The sequence below is a fragment of the Crocuta crocuta genome, unplaced genomic scaffold, assembly GCF_008692635.1.
Source record: "Crocuta crocuta isolate KB4526 unplaced genomic scaffold, BGI_CrCroc_1.0 scaffold190, whole genome shotgun sequence".
In the NCBI taxonomy this organism is placed as follows: domain Eukaryota; kingdom Metazoa; phylum Chordata; class Mammalia; order Carnivora; family Hyaenidae; genus Crocuta; species Crocuta crocuta.
This window is the reverse complement of record NW_027527955.1, coordinates 535,348-554,037: the sequence shown is the minus strand read 5'-3', so window position 1 is coordinate 554,037 and position 18,690 is coordinate 535,348. Positions and strand designations below refer to the sequence as shown.

Here is an 18,690-nt window from a genome sequence, read left to right as displayed (position 1 = left end):
TCCATGGAGAACTCGTGTCATTCCCTACCTTGTCCCCTGCACCGCATCTATGAGGAGATGCTCCCCAGTGTAGCACAAATTGTCATTGGGTTTTAAAGTTCTGCTATGAATAGAATGAATCTATATGGGTCAATATCTGCTTTAACATTTCAAAGCCCTTGAAGTGATAAAATAAAATTAATGTAATGAATTATGTTACAATAGTAAGTGAAAATAGAAAAATAATATAATGCTATAATATATGTATATCAAAGTTCCTCTTAAGTGTAAAGTTTACTACCTAGCTAGTGTCATTTATATTTTATTCCAGATAAGAAATTCAAGGGGGGCTTTCTTGGCTCATCAGTTAAGTGTCTGACTCTTGGTTTCAGCTCAGGTCATGATCTCACTATTAGGGAGATGGAGCCTTGTACAGGGCTCTGCGATGACAGGGTGGGGCCTGCTTGGGATTCTCTCTGCCTCATTCTCTGCCCCTCCCCCACTTGTGCACATGCTCACTGTCTCTCTCTATCCCCCCAAATAAATAAATAAACATTAAAAAAGATAATGAATTCAAAAGTGTAATGCACATTTTACCTACATGTTGTCAATCTTGAAGAGATGGGTACAGTCATAAATTGTGAGTTTGACTTTGTGCTTTCAATCTGCATGACTCACTGGATGTGTACAGCCTATCTGCCTTCCCTGACATGAGTTAAGACTCCAACACTTTAAATAATGAAAAGCCTCTAGTCTTCTGTTCGGCTTCAGCTTGCTGGCACCCCACAGAGAACGAGAGCTCCAGATCGCCTGTCTCAGACTTAGACTGGATTTTAACTTGATACTGTAGTGTCCCTTTCTTTGTTGTAGAATAGTAGCTTGGTGAATATGAGGGGAAATTTGGAAACATAACAATTTGGCAAGTGGTGTCCACTTTTTATTCAGAGCTGAGATATGAGCCCATTTAATATACTTTCCATTGAATGGCTTTTCTAAGAATAACTTACTGGTTCATGAATTCCTGCTGTTTCAGCTGTCAGGACTTTCAAGCAGAAACGCCAGGAATTTATGTACCTGAAACTAAAGCAAATAAATGCTTTAATGACATGCATGTTTATGGGCTGTTTTTTAATGCAACATTTTGTATTCATGAGCCAGGCAGACTCCTTGAATTATATTTCGTTGCCAATGATTGTTTTGAACAAGAACCATCTTTAAGAAGAAATTTCTAATTTATATAAGGTTTTTCTCACAATGAGGAGAGCTGTTATTGGTTTCCATGGTAGTGGTGACAAAGCATTATAGTCACTGTTAAAGTATATTTTATTTCTCTGAAAGGTCATCTTAAATTTATTCCCCCCAACATTAGAAAGGCTNTTACCCAAGGGATACAGAAATGCTGATGCATAGGAGCACATGTACCCCAATGTTCATGAAAGGCTTCATATTTTAAAAGATTATTAAAATGAATAATCTGATCAATAGTAAAAATGTTCGGGTATGTTCAACAACATTTATTCATTTGGCAATTAAAATTCCATTTTGATTTATGAATTTATTCTTCTGGATGCCTAAATGACCTCAACGCGCTGAATATTTAGAACATTCTAGACCACAGACTCACTCAACATTAGACTCAATGATCTCTTAGGATATACTCCAATATGTAGTAAGATGAGCTTGATGTTAGTTCTGGGCAAAATCACAGAACAAGCTATTTAGGAAACTGCCTGTGAATACCTCAAAGAGAAAGTGAACAGGGCATTTCATGAGAAACAAATCATGTCAGACTAAGTTGATTTTCGTCTTTGAAAAGCTGATCAGTCCAACACAAACATGTGGCTGACACTGTTTATATGTCTACCATGCATTGAGCAAGTGGTTTTATGATGTTCTTATGGACAAAATAAAGAATAATACACATTGTTTGAAGGACGATGATGAAGGCTCTGGAAAGACTATTTGGCACTGTCCTTTTCAATATTTTACTCCATGATTTGGGTAAAGATGTTTCATCCAATTTTCAGATGGCATAATGCTGACCTCCTTGCATTCATATTTATATTCATATGAATATTCAGCATATTCATAGAGAATATGTTGAATTTTCCAAAAAGTTCTTTACAGTCTGATAAAAGAAGCTGAATCTAACAGGATGAAACTGATCTTATGGACCTACAACTAGCTCTCAAATGCCAAGTGCACAAATGCAGGATGGAGAAGCCATCACTTTGCAGAAACACCTATGGTATGGGATTGGGAATTTTAGAAGCATGATCACTAAGAGTTAAGAGTATGAAATAGCCACTAAAAAAATCAAATGTACGCTTGGAGCATAAAGAGTTTACAATGGGAGTCTTGCTAGCTTTCTTCCGCTCAGCCCTGCCCATGTCTCAGTGACAATATTATGTTTGTTCTAGATACTACATGAAAGGCAAATGTAGGTGAACATATACAGATTAGTGTCACCAGAATGATGATCGGATTTGAAACCACATCCTTTGGGGGAGAATTCTGCTTGAAGAGACTTGTGGAACATTCAGGGTGATAACAGCCAGCTTTAAGTATTTACAGTATGTAGAGAACTGATTGGGAGTGTTCTGATCAGTTTCATGGGGGTAAGTCTAAGAAAAATTGGGAATGTTAAAGATACCTTAGGCAGTAGTAGAGTTACATAACAGAACAAAATTTATGAATGTATTCTTTGAAATTTATTCTCCTCAGCACACCCTCCTTCCCTTCCTGGCTTATTTTGCTCCATGGCTTTAATCAGTATCTATGTATTTTCTATTTTATTGCCCATTCTCCTCCATTGTGCCTCAAGATAATAACATCTGTGTTATTTACTGCTCTATTCTTAGTACCCAGAGCCTGGCAGGTATCAACAAATATTTGTTGAAAGAATTAATGAACATGTGGTTTTGTCAGCTTTTACCTTCCTGCTAAATGTTACCAAGAACCCATTTCTTCCTTCCCCAGGCACCTTTCCCTGGGGATCATTCTGGTTTTGCTACATTGCTATTTGGGCTGTTATAATGCAGAATAAGAAAGGAGAAGGTAAGAGTGGAAGGACAGGAAAGAAGTGCATGGCTGAGGCTGGTGGTTGGAAGAGGAGTGGCACGAGTGACTGAGGAGTAGGAGGAAAGAAGGTGGGGGTACTGGATTTAAGGAAGAATGGCTGAAATCATAAGCTGCTTTATGATATTTAAGTAACAAGTGTAAAGACCTTGAGTTATTTTCAAATCAAAGCTTGGTTAGTGGTCATTTTCATCAACAATAACAATATTCTGAGACTAGACTATGCAGTTAAGCTTCTAAAAGATCACAGTCAGAGGTTTGGCTTTAAGGTCAAATCTAAACTTGTCAGCTGGTTGCCTTTGAGCAAACAATCCCTAGGGTAGATATCCTCATTCCTAAAAGGATCTGGTAATGTCCACCCCCACCTCGCAGATCATGGGGATCAAAGTCCAAGTGAGAATTCCAAATGTTGGGATTTTTTGTAAACTTTAAAAGATGATAACATAAATATAAGAAACTGTGCTGTACTTTGCCTATGACAAACACTTAGTGAATGTTTATTGATGAGAGTCTCCTATTCTTTTTTCTCTGAGCCTCTGGGAGAATTAACTTGCCTAGAAAGCATCAAATAGCACCTTGCATCAGGAGAGCTTCAGCTGGGTAATGATGTCACACCTAAGTTTTCTCAAGGTAGAAGTAAACATTTACTTGGAGAACTTTCCAGCTGATCTGGGCAATTAAGGTTAATCCCTATTTATTTCACTAGGAAAAATTGGGGCCTGGATTATCAAAATTAGTGATTTCATATTCTTTCTTTAAGTAGCTAGCTAATACTACAAGAGAAAAGTATTGACATAAATATAAATCAGTGATCCATGAAAGAATGTGGTAGGAGAAGTTGAAATTTAACTCTCCTTTGCTTGATTCTTTGATGATCTCTCTGCCTTCCCAGAAATCAAATTGTCCCAAACTAGAGGGCACATGGAGAGAAAGGAGTTCTGCATGGGACAGGGCAGTATGTGTTGGTAGAACATTCAGTCTGATGCTAGAACAATGTCTTTCCATCTCTACTTCCTGGTTATTGTAAAATAAACACTGCATTGGGCATCAGAAGCTATGGGCTCTAATTCTGGCTCTTTCACTTACTAGTTGTAGATCCTAATTAAATCATTTAGCCATTGCAGACTTTAGTTACCTCAGGAATAATAAGAACGTTTTATTAGAAATTCATAAAACTTCCATGACTCTAGATAACAGAATTGAAACAGGTACTCTACAACATAAATATTTTCCCTTCCTTTTCACTAGTGCCATTTTATTTTTCCTCCCTTCAGCATTATTCAGGAAATGCAAGAACAATATTGATTCACAAAATGAACATGTGGTGATTCCAAGAATTTCTAGTAAGATTAGCAGCAGTATAGTCAGGATTTCCTCTCTAGAGGAATCTGGAAACCCAGAGTCCATGCACAGCTACTCCATTGTGGTGATGTCAACATGACAACATGCACCAGGATGGGGCAGAAAGTCCTGACTGCAGATAGCATTGACAAAGGTTGTAATCTAACCCAGGCATGATTATCTATGTTCACTTAATTATCTAGATTATTCTACCTCACTAATGGACTTCCTTCAGTGACTTCTTTACTTGGATGGGAAAATCTGTACCTAAATTCATGAACAGCATAGAATTTTGATGGCATTTTAAACCAAATAGGTTTGTCTGATATCAGCAAAGGATCAGATTATTTTTATTCTTTTTAACATATTTTACATTTCTAGATTTTAACATATTTCACATTTCCAGAAACTTTCTATGCTGACTGCCAAAGATAAAACAGTATGATTGTCCTGCTCAGGAGCCTTACAACATTACCTTGTTCATTTTTAAATCTAGTCTAATGATCCTATTGGCAATTGTAGAAACATGATCTCTTCATTATCCCAGAGTTATTGGGCTCAGAGGGGCCACCATAAAGTAACAACTGACAGGAGATTTAATAGTCTCAATATCTTTATTCAAATAGAAGGTATCATATTCCACCAAAAGGAACATTCTTATTCCCTATCCAAGGTAATTTCCCATGGTAACTGCCCAATACTTTAATGTGGACAATTTGGGAAGTTAGTGCAGTCATCATAAGGTTGTTTGGTGAGCAGAACATCAAAGTAAAGGAATCTCTATCAAAAGATAGTTCATGCAAATCATGGTGGAGATTAACCATCCTTCCCAGTCCTCCAGCACAGACATAGGGATTATGTCTCCCAGATCCTGGTTTTCTTTCTTGGAAGATGCTGGAAGCATCTTTTTTTTTTTAAATTTTTTAGCATTTATTCAGTTTTGAGAGACAGAGAATGAGTGGGGAAGGGGCAGAGAGAGAGGGAGACACAGAATCTGAAACAGGCTCTGAGCCATCAGCACAGAGCCTGATGTGGGGCTCGAACCCACAAACTGTGAGATCATGACCTGAGCAGAAGTCGGATGCTTAACCCACTGAGCCACCCAGGTGCCCCGGAAGATGCTGGAAGCATCTTGATACTTTGTTTCTCTCTGACTACCATTTCGTCACTGCCAACTGTGTCGTATTTATTAACATTTTCTTTCCTCAGATATGCTAATATCGCTGATTTCACTAAGATCACAGTTTTTGTTCCTATTATCCTGGGAGGCAGTCTGTATCCTACCATTATGTGTTTTAAATGATCTGATCTTTCTTATCTAGTCTGACATTCCCCTTTAAAGTTAAGAAGTGTGTCTAGTGCCTCTGAATCTATCATGTCATTTTCCAAATGGGAAAACAGCATGGAATGGAACTATGTGTTTTCTTATTGAGGTGCCTGATCTCAACTTCAATTTAGTTCTCTAAAAATAATTTAAATAAAATTAATTCAACTACTTTAAATTATGAAATGGAAAGATAATGTGCTAGTTTTCAAAGCTTTAATTCTTAATCTTAATTACATTTGAAAAATAAATTTAATGATAAAGATTATTAAGCTTATGTTCCATTTTACTTAAAGATAAAAAGCATGTTAAACAAAACATCACAAAGACTTCATCATAAAAACACTATTAATAGCTACTTACATCTGTTTAAGTGCTGTGTATTTGATGAAAACTTTATCCGGAAGACTGTGAATTTTATTTTTCTTAAGAGACCTAAAATAACAGGTAAAGCAGACTTCATTATGGGTTTTATGACCAAGTGAATTTTTCCCTAGAAAGTGCATGCCTGAAAACAGGATATTTTTTGATACTCCATGCTACTTAACACACATTTGAAAATGACTCTAGTAACTGAAACTTTCTCACGTGAGAATGAGGAGTCCATAAGGCAAAATTAAAGCAGTTTGCTAGTATCTGACAAGTTTGGCCAGTCAGTATCATAGACTAGAATGTCTATTAAGATTTCACATCTTTACTCTCTGGGAAATTTAACAAAATACAACAAACAAAACAAAACAAAAAGTTCCTAACCAACTTGTGCATACTCAAATCATAACATGACTGCAAATTCCTGAGGCTCTCAAAACATTTTTGCAAAGTACAGGCAAACTTGCACAGTGACAGTGTAGCCAGCTTCATGGGTCTTTCATTTCTTTGCAGGCTTGGACAATTACCACTATTTAAAATGAGGCAGAATAAGCTAGTGCTCTGCCTTTTTATTTTCATTTTTAGCTGTACAATACTTGCGTTTTAGTAAAAAATAATGAATCAGAAATTAACTGAAAACAGCACTCCAGACCAGAGACAATTGTGAACTTCATGATAACCAGGTGAATCTATCACACGGTGTTTAAAAACTTGTTTTCCCTGGAGAAGAAGCATGTGGAATTCTCTGATAATTGGTGGTTTTAGAGGGAACTTTTATTATTTTGCTAACATACAACTAACACAAAACAGAACAAGGGGAGGTTAGATTGGACTACATGGTTTTCATATGATTTCAGGGACAAATATCATCAAGATGTGAATTTTACTCACAGTAATGTCATATTGCTGGAAATCACTGGCACAGACTTTAAGCCAATATTTACACATTCCAATTCAGTTCCTTCACAGTCACAGGATTGTGGATACTGGTTTAGAACTAGGGAGTAAAAGAGTAGTATTTCACTGGGGAAAAACATACTTTTCTTTAATTATGACCTCAACTCTAATAGCTGACATTGTTCTCTCCTCATTGAATGTATAATATTTACATCTTCAGCACCCTAATTTACAAAGGTCCATAATAAAAGCAAAGAAGAATTGTCTCCTAGTCCAACTTAGACTAATGTGGCGTTTCATCTCAGCTCTAGCTTCCAGTGGTCATTTCAGAGGCACTTAATATGTGATTAGGAAGAAACCACAAAAAGGTTTAAATAGCACAAAATGTGTAGTGAAGCAAGATTTAGTTCTCCTCAATGAAAAACATTAGTACGACGAAGTTAATCTGCAATGGGTATAACAGAGTAAATTTAATTTAATTGAATGCCACAAAGAGGTTCCTCCATAAATGCTTGTTGGTTAAAATTAAATTCAATTTTTCCCCATTTCAAACTTCTCCTAGAGCTGTGAGAAGAGACAGATGCAGTAGCCTCCATTGTGCCTTATTGAAATAAACCAAGTTGGGATACTGTCTTAGTTTGGTTCTTTGTTATTCATTACTATAAAGTTATAGTGGAAGATAAAAATGGTAAAGACGCTATAAAGCTGAGAAAACCAAAGATCTATCGATCTGAAACATTCAGGAGACAAAAATTCAGGATTTACTGTGAAGAAGCTTACATAATTATTAAGATAATGGCATATAAAGGGGTAATAAATCTATGGAGAAAATAGGTCAAATTGTCCAATGGGACAATCACTGTGTGTGTGTGTGTGTGTGTGTGTGTGTGTGTGTGTGTGTGTGTGTGTGTGTGTGTGAGAGAGAGAGAGAGAGAGAGAGAGAGAGAGAGAGGTGTGATATTTATAGAACACTTGATTTTGCCTCTGATCCTGTGGGTATTTGTTTTGATGGAGCTAACAAAATGAGGATTCTTTTCCAATTTTTGTATTCATTATTATTATTTATTTAGATCTTTATATGTCCTTTCTAATTTCTCTGCTTCTTTCAATTCCTTTAACCAAACTTTCTAAAATCAATGTTACTGAATTTTAGTAAATTCAACAGATGCACAAAGTTTTGGAAGTATCGTATATAAAGTTTTCAAAAATCTCTTTTTTATGAAGTTTTCAAGAATATCCTATGTTATAGGTTTATGCTATGAGCTCAACTTCTTAAAGCTCAGAATATTTACTTCAATGTTTATTGACTGCAAAAATGGTGTTTATGTTATTAGATTGAAAACCTGGGGTTGGAAACTCTTTATTTACCCAGTAAAAGAATTTCATGTAGTCCAAGCTGAGATTGCCTAAACCAGCAATGTGAGCATAGCTACCTCACCTGCAAGTCAGTCATACCCACAGCCTCTGGATTCTTCTTCAGACATGCTTCTTGCACCTCTCTCTATCTCACTCTTCCAACTGGCATTTTGGGGGCTCAGATTCTTAGTACTGCTTTGGAGTATTGCAGGAAACATGAATGGTCAATCAGTATCTCTTTCACTGTTCTTTGCTCTCAACCTTGGGAAGGTTGACATTTGGGTTGGCTCATTCTCTGTTGTGGGGAGGCTGTCCTGTGCATTGTAGGATACTCAACAGCATCCTTGTCCTCTACATACTAGACGCCAGTAGCAACCTACCAGTTGTGACAACCCAAATGTCTTTTGACATTGCCAAATGTTCTCTGGGGACAAAAGTTGTCTGGGGTTGAGATCCACTGTTCTAATCCATTCTCTACAATTCTGATGGAAGAATCACTCTCACAAATACTTCTTATCATGTACTTCTTCCTCTTCATTAAAAGAAAAGAAGCCCACAGTATCAGTGGTTGCCTACCATGTACAGCAGTGATCTGCACAATGGGATGTGTACAAGATGAGCCATTATGGTTCAGGAAGAAAATATTAGAATTTACAGTTATGTTTATTTTTCATCTTTTTAAGTTCTAATTTTTATATATGATATACCTGTGCATAATAAAGTATATAATAAGTGGTAATTATAAGCTGATATTACAAAAGTCATAATAGAATATTGATACAGTGTTTAATATATATGCACACATACTAATGTATGTATATATATGTAAACCTACATAATTATCTCCATGTATACATTATACACATGTATGTAATATAGGTATATATAAAGACATGATTCTATCTTACAGGGTAGAGGCCAAAGTCCAAAGTGTACACCCAGAATCCTCTATGAGCTAGCCCCACCCTTCTAGGTCCATCTCAAGGTCATTGTATCTGTGGATCTTTCCCCACCCGTGGCACAGTCATCATTTCTTCCAACGGGCTTCCACATCCCCTTGTGCAAACATCAGCCCTCTTGTTTAGCACTATATTGTATCATCTCTGTTTCCGTGAGGTTTTGTCTTTCCTGCTACAATGTGAAGTATTTGTGATTTGGGACCACATCTTTGCACTCTCAGTCCTTAACATAGGGGCTGGGAAGTAGTTGGTGCTCAATATCTCTACTGAACAAAGTATCTAAAGGGAAAGAGACCTTTATTATTTATCATCATTATTCAGTATCTATCTATTCCCGCAATCATAGGCTACTACATAAAATGGGCATGAAAGGAGTATGTTGTTTTCTTCCATCTCTTCAGTCCCATGGCAGACAATAGAGCAGTTGACCACTGAAATACACTGAACTGAAACTGAAATTCTAAAGGGAATTGATCACACTACCCATATAAATCCATGCACCACGAATCATGTTGCTTGCAAAGCTGATACTGAGTCTTTGAATCAATACCACTTACAGCACTCCTGTGTTAATGCCACATAATTAGCATTTCCATGGACTGTGCCAAATATGGTCGCCCATCCACTAGTGTCTCCTGTGAAATGGTGATGAATATGTGTCAGTTATTCTAGAAATCAAATATCAAATTACAAAACAAAAGTATAAAAATTTGATAATGAAATCAATTAAAACTTTGTTTAAGTAACTGAATGGTAACGTCAATGGTAAGGGACAAAAAGCTAGGCAAACATCTGGAGTTTTTCCCTTTTGGAAAACTAAAAATATTTCAAATGTATGAACCATAAAATATATATTGGAAATAGATAATTTTTTTTATCTACATATATCCATCTTGGAAAGTACTACTTGTTTCTAATGCTGAAAGTTTAAATGTTTGATATTAATTTTAAGGTCCTCAGAAGAAGATACAATCTGAATTGTTTTGTCATATACATACTGCTACATATGTATATGTAGACACATGTTTGATACATGTAATGACTAATAATAAAATATGTGTCACCTGACCTTTATAATAAAGCAAAAACAAAGTTCTTTTTAATAAAGGACATCTAGTCCTATTGAGTAGAAAAATATTTTCTCAATTTGTCAGAAGTCCTAACCTGCTTATTTGCCAAATATCCTTCTCCTTTTCTGCAAGAAAATTATATTCTTATTAAAAAGGAAACCTAATTTTGAAGTATCATTACTTTAGCATGTGCTATTACAATGGTAAGATACATATTATAATATATGATAGTTAAGTTCCTACAAATAAAAAAGCAATTTATATAGTTCCCCACAGTTCCCTTTTGATCCCTGCAACCTATAACTTATTTCTATTTCTTATTAATACCCACAATGTTTTTAAAATGATTCTATTTGATGCCTTTACATGAATTATTTAATTTGTGTTTCAAACATCCTCATGAGGTAGATAAATATGCAAGGTCTCTGATTTGCATGCAGTGAAGAGGGAACACCAAAGATTTGATGGACTTGCCCACTGACATCCAGACAGCTGCCCCCATTATTGAGAAGTGATTGAACACCTACTATGTAACCTAACTATTTCAAGCTCTAATGGCAACAAAATAAATAAGACACAAATAAGAACTCTTCTCAAGAAGTTCATGTCTACAGTGAGAAGTACAATGAAAAGACAAGGCAGTCCTTAGTATGACCATACAGGTACAGCCAGGATGCTATGGGAACAGAGAGAAAAGGTGCTTATCCTAGACCAGTGGTCTGGTGGTAGAGCTTCAGCGTGGGGAGTGGGGCCAGGGAAGCCAAGCTTCTGAGGTGAAAGGGGTACCTCATCCTTTAGGATGAGTATGAATGATCCACAGGAGGTGAGGGCATAATATTCCATGAGAGGGAGCATACATGAATACTCAAGGGCAGGAAAGAAGATTCTAGAGACAGATGCCTGGCATTCCTGGACTTTGTGTCTCACTGATTGCTAGTTAGATGGCGCCAAGGAATGGCTGTTCCCTGTGATAGAAAACCCACAGGGTTCTTTCAGATTCAAGAGATCTGGGTTCTAGTGTCTACTCTCTCACTAACTAGTTATGTCAATTTGGCATCAGTTTATTTAGGTAAAAATAAACAGGTTATATTAGATATATATGCACTCGCTGCATGCAGACCAAAATGGCCTGTAAGATTTTTGGTGATCTGGTCTCTGCTTACCTCCTCCTCCTCTATATCCTTGTTCACTCTGCTCAAGCCACGCTGGCTTTTTGGCCTCACAAACACATTGGCTTATTTCACTGAGTCTCAGGGTCTTTTTCACTTGCTGTTTCCTTTGCCTGCAACTCTGTTCCTCCACAATTTTTCATGGTTTGGTTTTCAATTTGAACGTTATAATCTCAGGGAAGTTTTCTGGTTGCCTTTTTAAAATAACCTTCACTTCAGGTCACTTTCTACCCCATCACCTTTTTTTCAAGACTTTACAATACTCAAGATGCTCTAAAATACTTATTGTTTAAATAAATATTAATATTTAAATACATTTAATATTTAAATACATTTAATATTTAACTTATTTATATACAGGTTTATTCTCCTCCTTGTTCTCCAGGTACACGTGAACTCCATGAAGGCAAGACCTCATCTCCTGTGAGCCTGCTGTGTCTGGGTGAGTCAGACAAGTATCTGGCACATAGTGGTCATTCAGTGTAGGTTTATTCAATGAATCAATTCTCTAGGCAGGGCCCATTCACACTTTATGGGTATTCGTGTAGCGGCACCAAACCACCAAGCCAAAAAGAGGTAGTCAATAGGAAGACATTTAAAATTAGAATATGAGCATTCAAGCAGCTTTCAAAATATGATTTCCATCTTTATCACATTTGTATTTCTGATTTAAGCAACCTCTACCTGTGAAAAATTCTAGTCATCATCACAAATAAATTGGGGAGTAATTATTTGTGTTACAGTAGGATTCCCCATAGAATATCAAATCATCTCTTCCCTTTCATTACACTTACTTGATTGATGCAAAGTTTGGGGGGCATTTACAAGGGGAGGTGTATGTTTAGAGCCCAGAGGGGGACTCACCACAATTGTCCTCATCAGCCTGGTTTCCGCAGTCATCCACACCATCACAGTGAAAAGCACGGGGTAAGCACTTGGTAAGATTCCCACAGGGAAAGTATCCTTTTGGGCACAAAGGAGTGATTGTACTGCCCTTGGTCAGTGCAAAATCTATGTGAAAGAGGAGAAAATAGTCTCATGTAATAGAAAGAAAGTGTTAATTTGGCCAAAATCTTTTTCTGGCATTCCCTTTATTTTTCAAAAGGATCCTATGAGTTAAGTTTGTCTGTTATCCATAGTGCACAGTTTCTTTGAATAATATTCTTAATTATAACATTCCAAACAATCATGGTCATATCTAACATAGCTATTCCAAGAATCAAGGTTGAGTTTTGAACTAATTTTAGGAAGGTAATAGTAAACAAAACTTAAATAATCATCTACTTTTGTATGGAATCAGAGAGTTGTCCGCTCTTGGAAACAGAAAGGTAAAGCCATGAGCTAAAAGAATTAAATAGATGGATTTATTTACTTATTAATCCTCTCTGAGAAGGATTTGAAGTGACATATATATATGTACAAAGACAGTTTAAGTGTGAATTAGAAATCGGGAACCACATTTGCATAAGGAGGGATAAATAGTGAGAATAATATCTAACCCTCATTGAGCTTATTGTGCCCCAGGCCGTTTGCACAAGTGGTTTATCTCAGGTATTCATTCAACCAAACTACGTATGGGTGATATTTTCCTTTATGTTTTAGGGATAAAGAAGTTAAACACAGTCATCCATCTGGAAAAGCACAGAAGGTTTGTTCTCTATCCTTCTGCTATATTAAAAAACATTATACCACCAACCCAAGGAAAGTCCTGGCCATGATGCCAACCTTCTGTGGCATGGTTAGGAACACGTTACCCACACCCCCCACTCCCTTCAATTAGTTATAATGAACTGTAGTCATGCCTGAGTATACAGTCTCTCTTAGCTAATTTCTGTGAAGTTTTGTCTTGCAGTCTTTTAAAAAAAAATACATGACTTCCACAATTGTATTTATGGAGAACATTTCCTTATTTTTTGGAAAGTACTCTTTCAAATTCAAAGATGTCTCTTGCATCTAAATTTCTAGAATGTTTTTGATCATCTTATCCACAGAATAATTTTGTCAAAGTCAATTATATTCATCTCTTCATTTTCTCGTTTAACCTAGCCACTATCAGCTCTTGTCTTCTCTTATGTTTCCTTCTCTTATGTTTTTAATCCATCCTCACAGAGGACTTATGCCCCCTTGAAATTCAGGTTCCCCTTCAATCGGTATCTTCATAACACAGTAGTTAACAGTGGTCTTCTGGGGTCAGGGGATAATTCAAATATGTGTATACGGGAGGGAGGATATGAGAAATAAAAGGTCTTTTATAAGAAACTATTTCTATTTCATAGAAAATAGTTTAACATCTTAGAAAACATTATATTTTGTATTGTCTACATTCACTTTGTCTAATTTTCCCTTTCATTTAAGAAATACAGTAATGCTAAAAAAAAATAAATAAATAAGAGCCTGGCCCTGTCTTGGAGACGACTGGACATTCCAACACACGCTCTACCGCAGAAGCTGCTGCTGCTGCATCTGCTACACCGTCTGTAGATGGGGAGGGTGGTTTTTGGATGTTTTTCTATCCATTGGATTTTTGCCCTTAGCAAAGCAAAAGATATTTTTCTCTGCTATTGTTGCAGTGGTAGATGAATGATTTACTATTAGTAATTTGGCATAAGACCAGTGAAGTCTGGTGATTTTAGAAAAACTTTGCTGCCTGGCTCTGGGAGTTGGCTAGTTAAGCCTATTCACACAGGGAGAGGCATACTGAGTCATAGATTTTTAAATCTCTTCTTTTCTGTAAAGACTTCTGTAGAGGGCAGGTTTATAAAAAGCTAGTAGTCCCCCCATGTTTGGAATATGAATGAGTGAGAGTCAATATATCTTAGTGTAGCAGCCTTGACATTTTTTATGATAGTAACTCACAGACATAGATCTTGTATTACAATTCAGCATACAAACAGGCACACACCGCAAACAAAATTTCTTGAAATACAACTTCCCTTTTACCATATGGGATGTACTCTGAGCATCACTATTCTATCATATTCATTCAAAATGGGATCACAATCCACTAAGTTGATCTCACTTTGGCTGAGGACCCATTATTCACAAGTATTTACTGGTGATGAGTGCTCTAGGTACTATCAGACCTGCCAGGGTTGATATTCTTTCTGCCACTTATGAGATTTCAAGAAAGCTACTTAATCTCCAAATTAGTTTTCTCACATTTAAAATAAAGTTCATGTAATATGGATGTGTTTCAGGAGCTGGACAAGATAATATTGTGAAATACTGGAGAGTTCCTGGCCTATGATAAGCCCTCAGTTAATGTTGGTGTGCAGGTAATTTCAACACAAGGTAAGAAAACAGGACTTTAAGAAGGAAACTCTAATGTAGAATGAAAGTTTGCTGTGCCTTACCATTGCAGGAGTTTGGATTTTTTTATGTGACTTCTAAGAAAAAAATGACAGGGACTATAATAAAAATTCCCCTACCCATTCATGTTTTTCTATTTGAAACAGCATTTATGGTTTCTGTTTTTAAGCAGCCTCAAATTACTTTGAAAGCTAAGGGGAGGGGGCTGTAAATGATAAATAAGCAATGAAAATGTCCTTACAATCTAATAATAATAAAATTTTCTTAATGATCTAGAAGAGGTGATTAAACATTTGATTAAAGACAATTTTGAAAGAGAAAGTGGAGGCTGTGTAACATATTTTGAAGGCAAATATATTGTGTTCCTTTGTGGGTTTATCATGAAGATAACCTTGAGTTCCTTGAGGGTTGGGCTCAACTAAATGCCCATCTCACAGAAGCAGATTCAAAGCAAGACAAGTAATCAATTGTCACAGACAAGAGGGATCAAGATTACTTCCTTGCCCCTGGAAAAAAAAAATGGAACACATCTAGCAAGTTAGAGTGAGGGAAGGTGAATGGAAATACTGACCATGTGCCAACAGAACTTATCAATTGCATTTCTCATAATTCGCCATTTTGCATTCAAGAATGGCTTCTTCCTGAAGATATCCTCAAGGTATACATTTTATGTGGAAGGAAAAGAAATAAATGAAATCTGCTCCCTACCCCTTGCCCTCAGTATCCCAAATCCCTACTGTCCAAGTACCTGGTACTTACTTGGTGCTCAATATTTTTTTTTAGTGAACAAATGAACTAAGAGATCATTTGGGAATAAAAATAATTGAAAGAAGATCCCCTTTCAAGATTTAAACTTCTCGAAGTTGCAAGCTTATACTTTTATATTAATAACAAAAATATTGTTTAGTCTTCCAAGTACTCCACCTACTACTTTTTCTGTCGTTATATAATTTAAAAAACAATTAAGAATCCCTCCTATATTTGGCACATTCTGAAAAAGAATCAATAGCCATCAGTAGAAAGTGCATTCTGCTGTCTAGTCTTCCTGCCATCTGTGGAAGTGGAAAGACATAGCTTTTATTGAATCTTAGGGATTATTAAAATGGAGGATGCCCACATAAAAGCTATGTTGATAGCTTCTGCAGCAATTTCTGTGGGACCCCTGCCAAACACACAGCTGAGGGGAGGTTTGAACATGTGAGAGAAAATTGCTCAGTGAGTGCTTCTTCTTCTCTTTTCTGGTCAATATTCTGGGCATGTCTGTGCAAAGAGCTTTTTAAATGACTTCTTGATAGCCTTTTGAAGCCAACTGGACTGCTGCCCAAGGACATTTTTTGCTGCCTGCCAACACCTTTTTTGTGTAACTGGGAAACAACAGGTGAAAAAGCTTTTTTAGGTCCTCAGTTTAAGAACCCATGAAGGTGTGCAAGCCCTTCTTTGCTTTCTCTGATTTCTTGCCAGTACGAGTCCTGCATGAAGCTAAAGAAAGCCCTTATCCCCTCAACCTAGTGTTCTGGCTAAGATTCTCTCCTCACTAATGCCAGAGATGACAGCTCTACAGTCCCAGGGGGGAACACAGGATATCCTGGCCAATGGGGCCATTTCCCAGACTGCACCACTCTTAGCGGAGCTCAATTCAGATGTAGATGAAGCTTCTGCCATTGACTAAAGAGCCAGCTAGTCTTTACTATAAAGAGCAGCACCAGAAGAAACATTTAATGTGCAAAAAAATGTTACCTGATTGCCTGCTATATGCTAGGGCAACAGGTGAGACAATGCCCACTGCTATCCAGAGCTCAGGTGCTAGGATGTCTAGGAGGAACAACAACTACATTTACAATGCAAAACAAAGGTGAATCCAGCCCATTCACAGAATCCACCTTCTAGAAGCTCTCCTATTTCTAGGAAGAGTAAGAGGATCTCCAAAAGCCCGCCTTTGTGGGATGGATGATTTATTGTTTGTTTGAAAGTAACTAGTAAATTCTTTCTAAAACACTTTTATATTAAGGTGAGTGGGGAGATATTGGCCTCTTTTTTTGGTGTTTTTTAAACTTAGAAACCTTATGTTGTTATGCTTCTGTTTGCTCTCCCCCGGCCCTGACAATATTGTGTGGCCATATCAACCAGTATGTATAGGATTCAGATTCAATTTCATTCATACATTTATCCACCTCCTTCTCATTTCAAAGATTTCTGCCTTAGCTGAATTTCTCTAAGCCCCTATTCTCTGTCATGTTCTTCTGGGACAAACCAACCATCTAAGACTCTCAGGCCTGAGATGAATGTCCCTCAGGATCCCACTCACAAATTTTCTGCAGAAACTGTCACCCCATTTCCCTCTTCAGATGATTGTCCAATGTTTGAAACAAACAGATATGAGGAAACAATGTCAAACTAGCTGGAACAAGTATTGACTCAACACATGTTGATTTAAATTAGAAAACAAGAACTTCAGATTGTCAATACCATCATCAACAGGAATGGATTTCAGCTCCATGTCTCCCTTTGCCAGGTGCATTTATGTGGATTACAAATTGAATGTTGTGGCCCTTGATGGGTTATCAGGGATAGAAGGGCACAAGGAAGACTTCTACTACAAAAACATCTGTGCTACCCACTAATAAACTGCTTAAATTTCACCTTTAGAGATGGATTATTTTAGGTTAAAATATTGTCTCTTAGTATTTAAATAACTACATTGTTCTGTATGAGTTTGAGAGGCTACCTTATTCCTAAAACCTGCCTGGGCACAATGAACTCACAGAATGATCACTGTGGTGGGTAAAAGGAAGAAGAACAGAAAAGGTGCCTGTGAAGATGAAGCCTGATGGAAACTTGGCATAGGAAATGTAGAGAGGAGAGGAAGTGGTCCATTTTCCCTTCTCCAGTCTCTCATCTAATTCATCCCAAATTTGCTGACTACTCTGTGTCAAGGGAATTTCACCAGCTATTCTTCCTCTTGGTGGCAATTCTCCCAAATTCTAGTTCCATCAACTTACAGATTTACCTACACACAAGACTGCTGCATGTGCCTGGCTAGGATGTATTTCACACAACATGGGACACCATTCAATAGACTGTTGGTGTTGAGCCACGTAAAAGCCACACCATACTCAGCTGAGGCCCTGGTGCTTCTTTTTTTGATGCACAAAGGATAAGGTCTCTTTTCCTGCCCGTAGTGAAACTGTCCATCTGTGTTCTAGATCCCATTTAACCTCATCTTCTCCAAATCTCTCTCTGTTAATTATTATCTGTCTCCTATATTTTAATATACTGTCTCTCCACTGGTTTATATTTTTATTTTTTAACAATATTTTTAATGTTTATTTGTTTGTCTCATTTTACAGAGAGAGTGTGTGTAAGCAGGGCAGAAGGGCAGAAGGAGAGAGCAAGAGAATCTTAAGCAGGCTCCATGCTCAGCCCAGAGCCTGATGCAGGGCTCCATCCCACAACCCTGGGATCATGCCCTGAGCCAAAATCAAGAGTCCAATGCTCAATCAACTGAGTCACCCAGGTGCCCCTCCACTGGTTTTTAAATTAATGTTAATTTTATTCAGGTAGCTCTCATGTTCAAAACAAACAAACAAACCAGTCAAGCAAGCAACCAACCAATCCATCAACCCAAATCTTACTATATCCACAATAGAACTGAAATCTACTTCTCTCGGGGTGCCTGGGTGACTCAGTTGGTTAAGTGTTGGGCTTTGGCTCAGTTCATGATCTCACGGTTGGTGGGTTTGAGTCCCGCGTCAGGCTCTGTGCTGACAGCTAGCTCAGAGCCTAGAGCCTGCTTCAGATTCTGTGTCTCACTCTCTCTCTCTCACCCTCCCCTGCTCATG

The 18,690-nt window shown here is 37.3% G+C and overlaps 1 protein-coding gene across 1 annotated transcript in view; it reads right to left on the bottom strand.

Annotated features, from left to right (window-relative positions):
• RXFP2 (relaxin family peptide receptor 2) overlaps positions 1-18,043 on the bottom strand; it is a 46,404-nt gene extending 28,361 nt beyond the window's left edge. Inside the window, exons 1-5 of the mRNA XM_077752631.1 lie at positions 17,947-18,043; positions 12,407-12,577; positions 9,861-9,938; positions 6,983-7,088; positions 6,086-6,157 (exon numbers count right to left, since the gene is read on the bottom strand). Of these exons, the coding sequence (XP_077608757.1) occupies positions 6,086-6,157; positions 6,983-7,088; positions 9,861-9,938; positions 12,407-12,577; positions 17,947-18,043 (524 nt within the window). The remainder of the gene's footprint in view (positions 1-6,085; positions 6,158-6,982; positions 7,089-9,860; positions 9,939-12,406; positions 12,578-17,946) is intronic.
• Between the last annotated feature and the right edge of the window lie 647 nt (positions 18,044-18,690).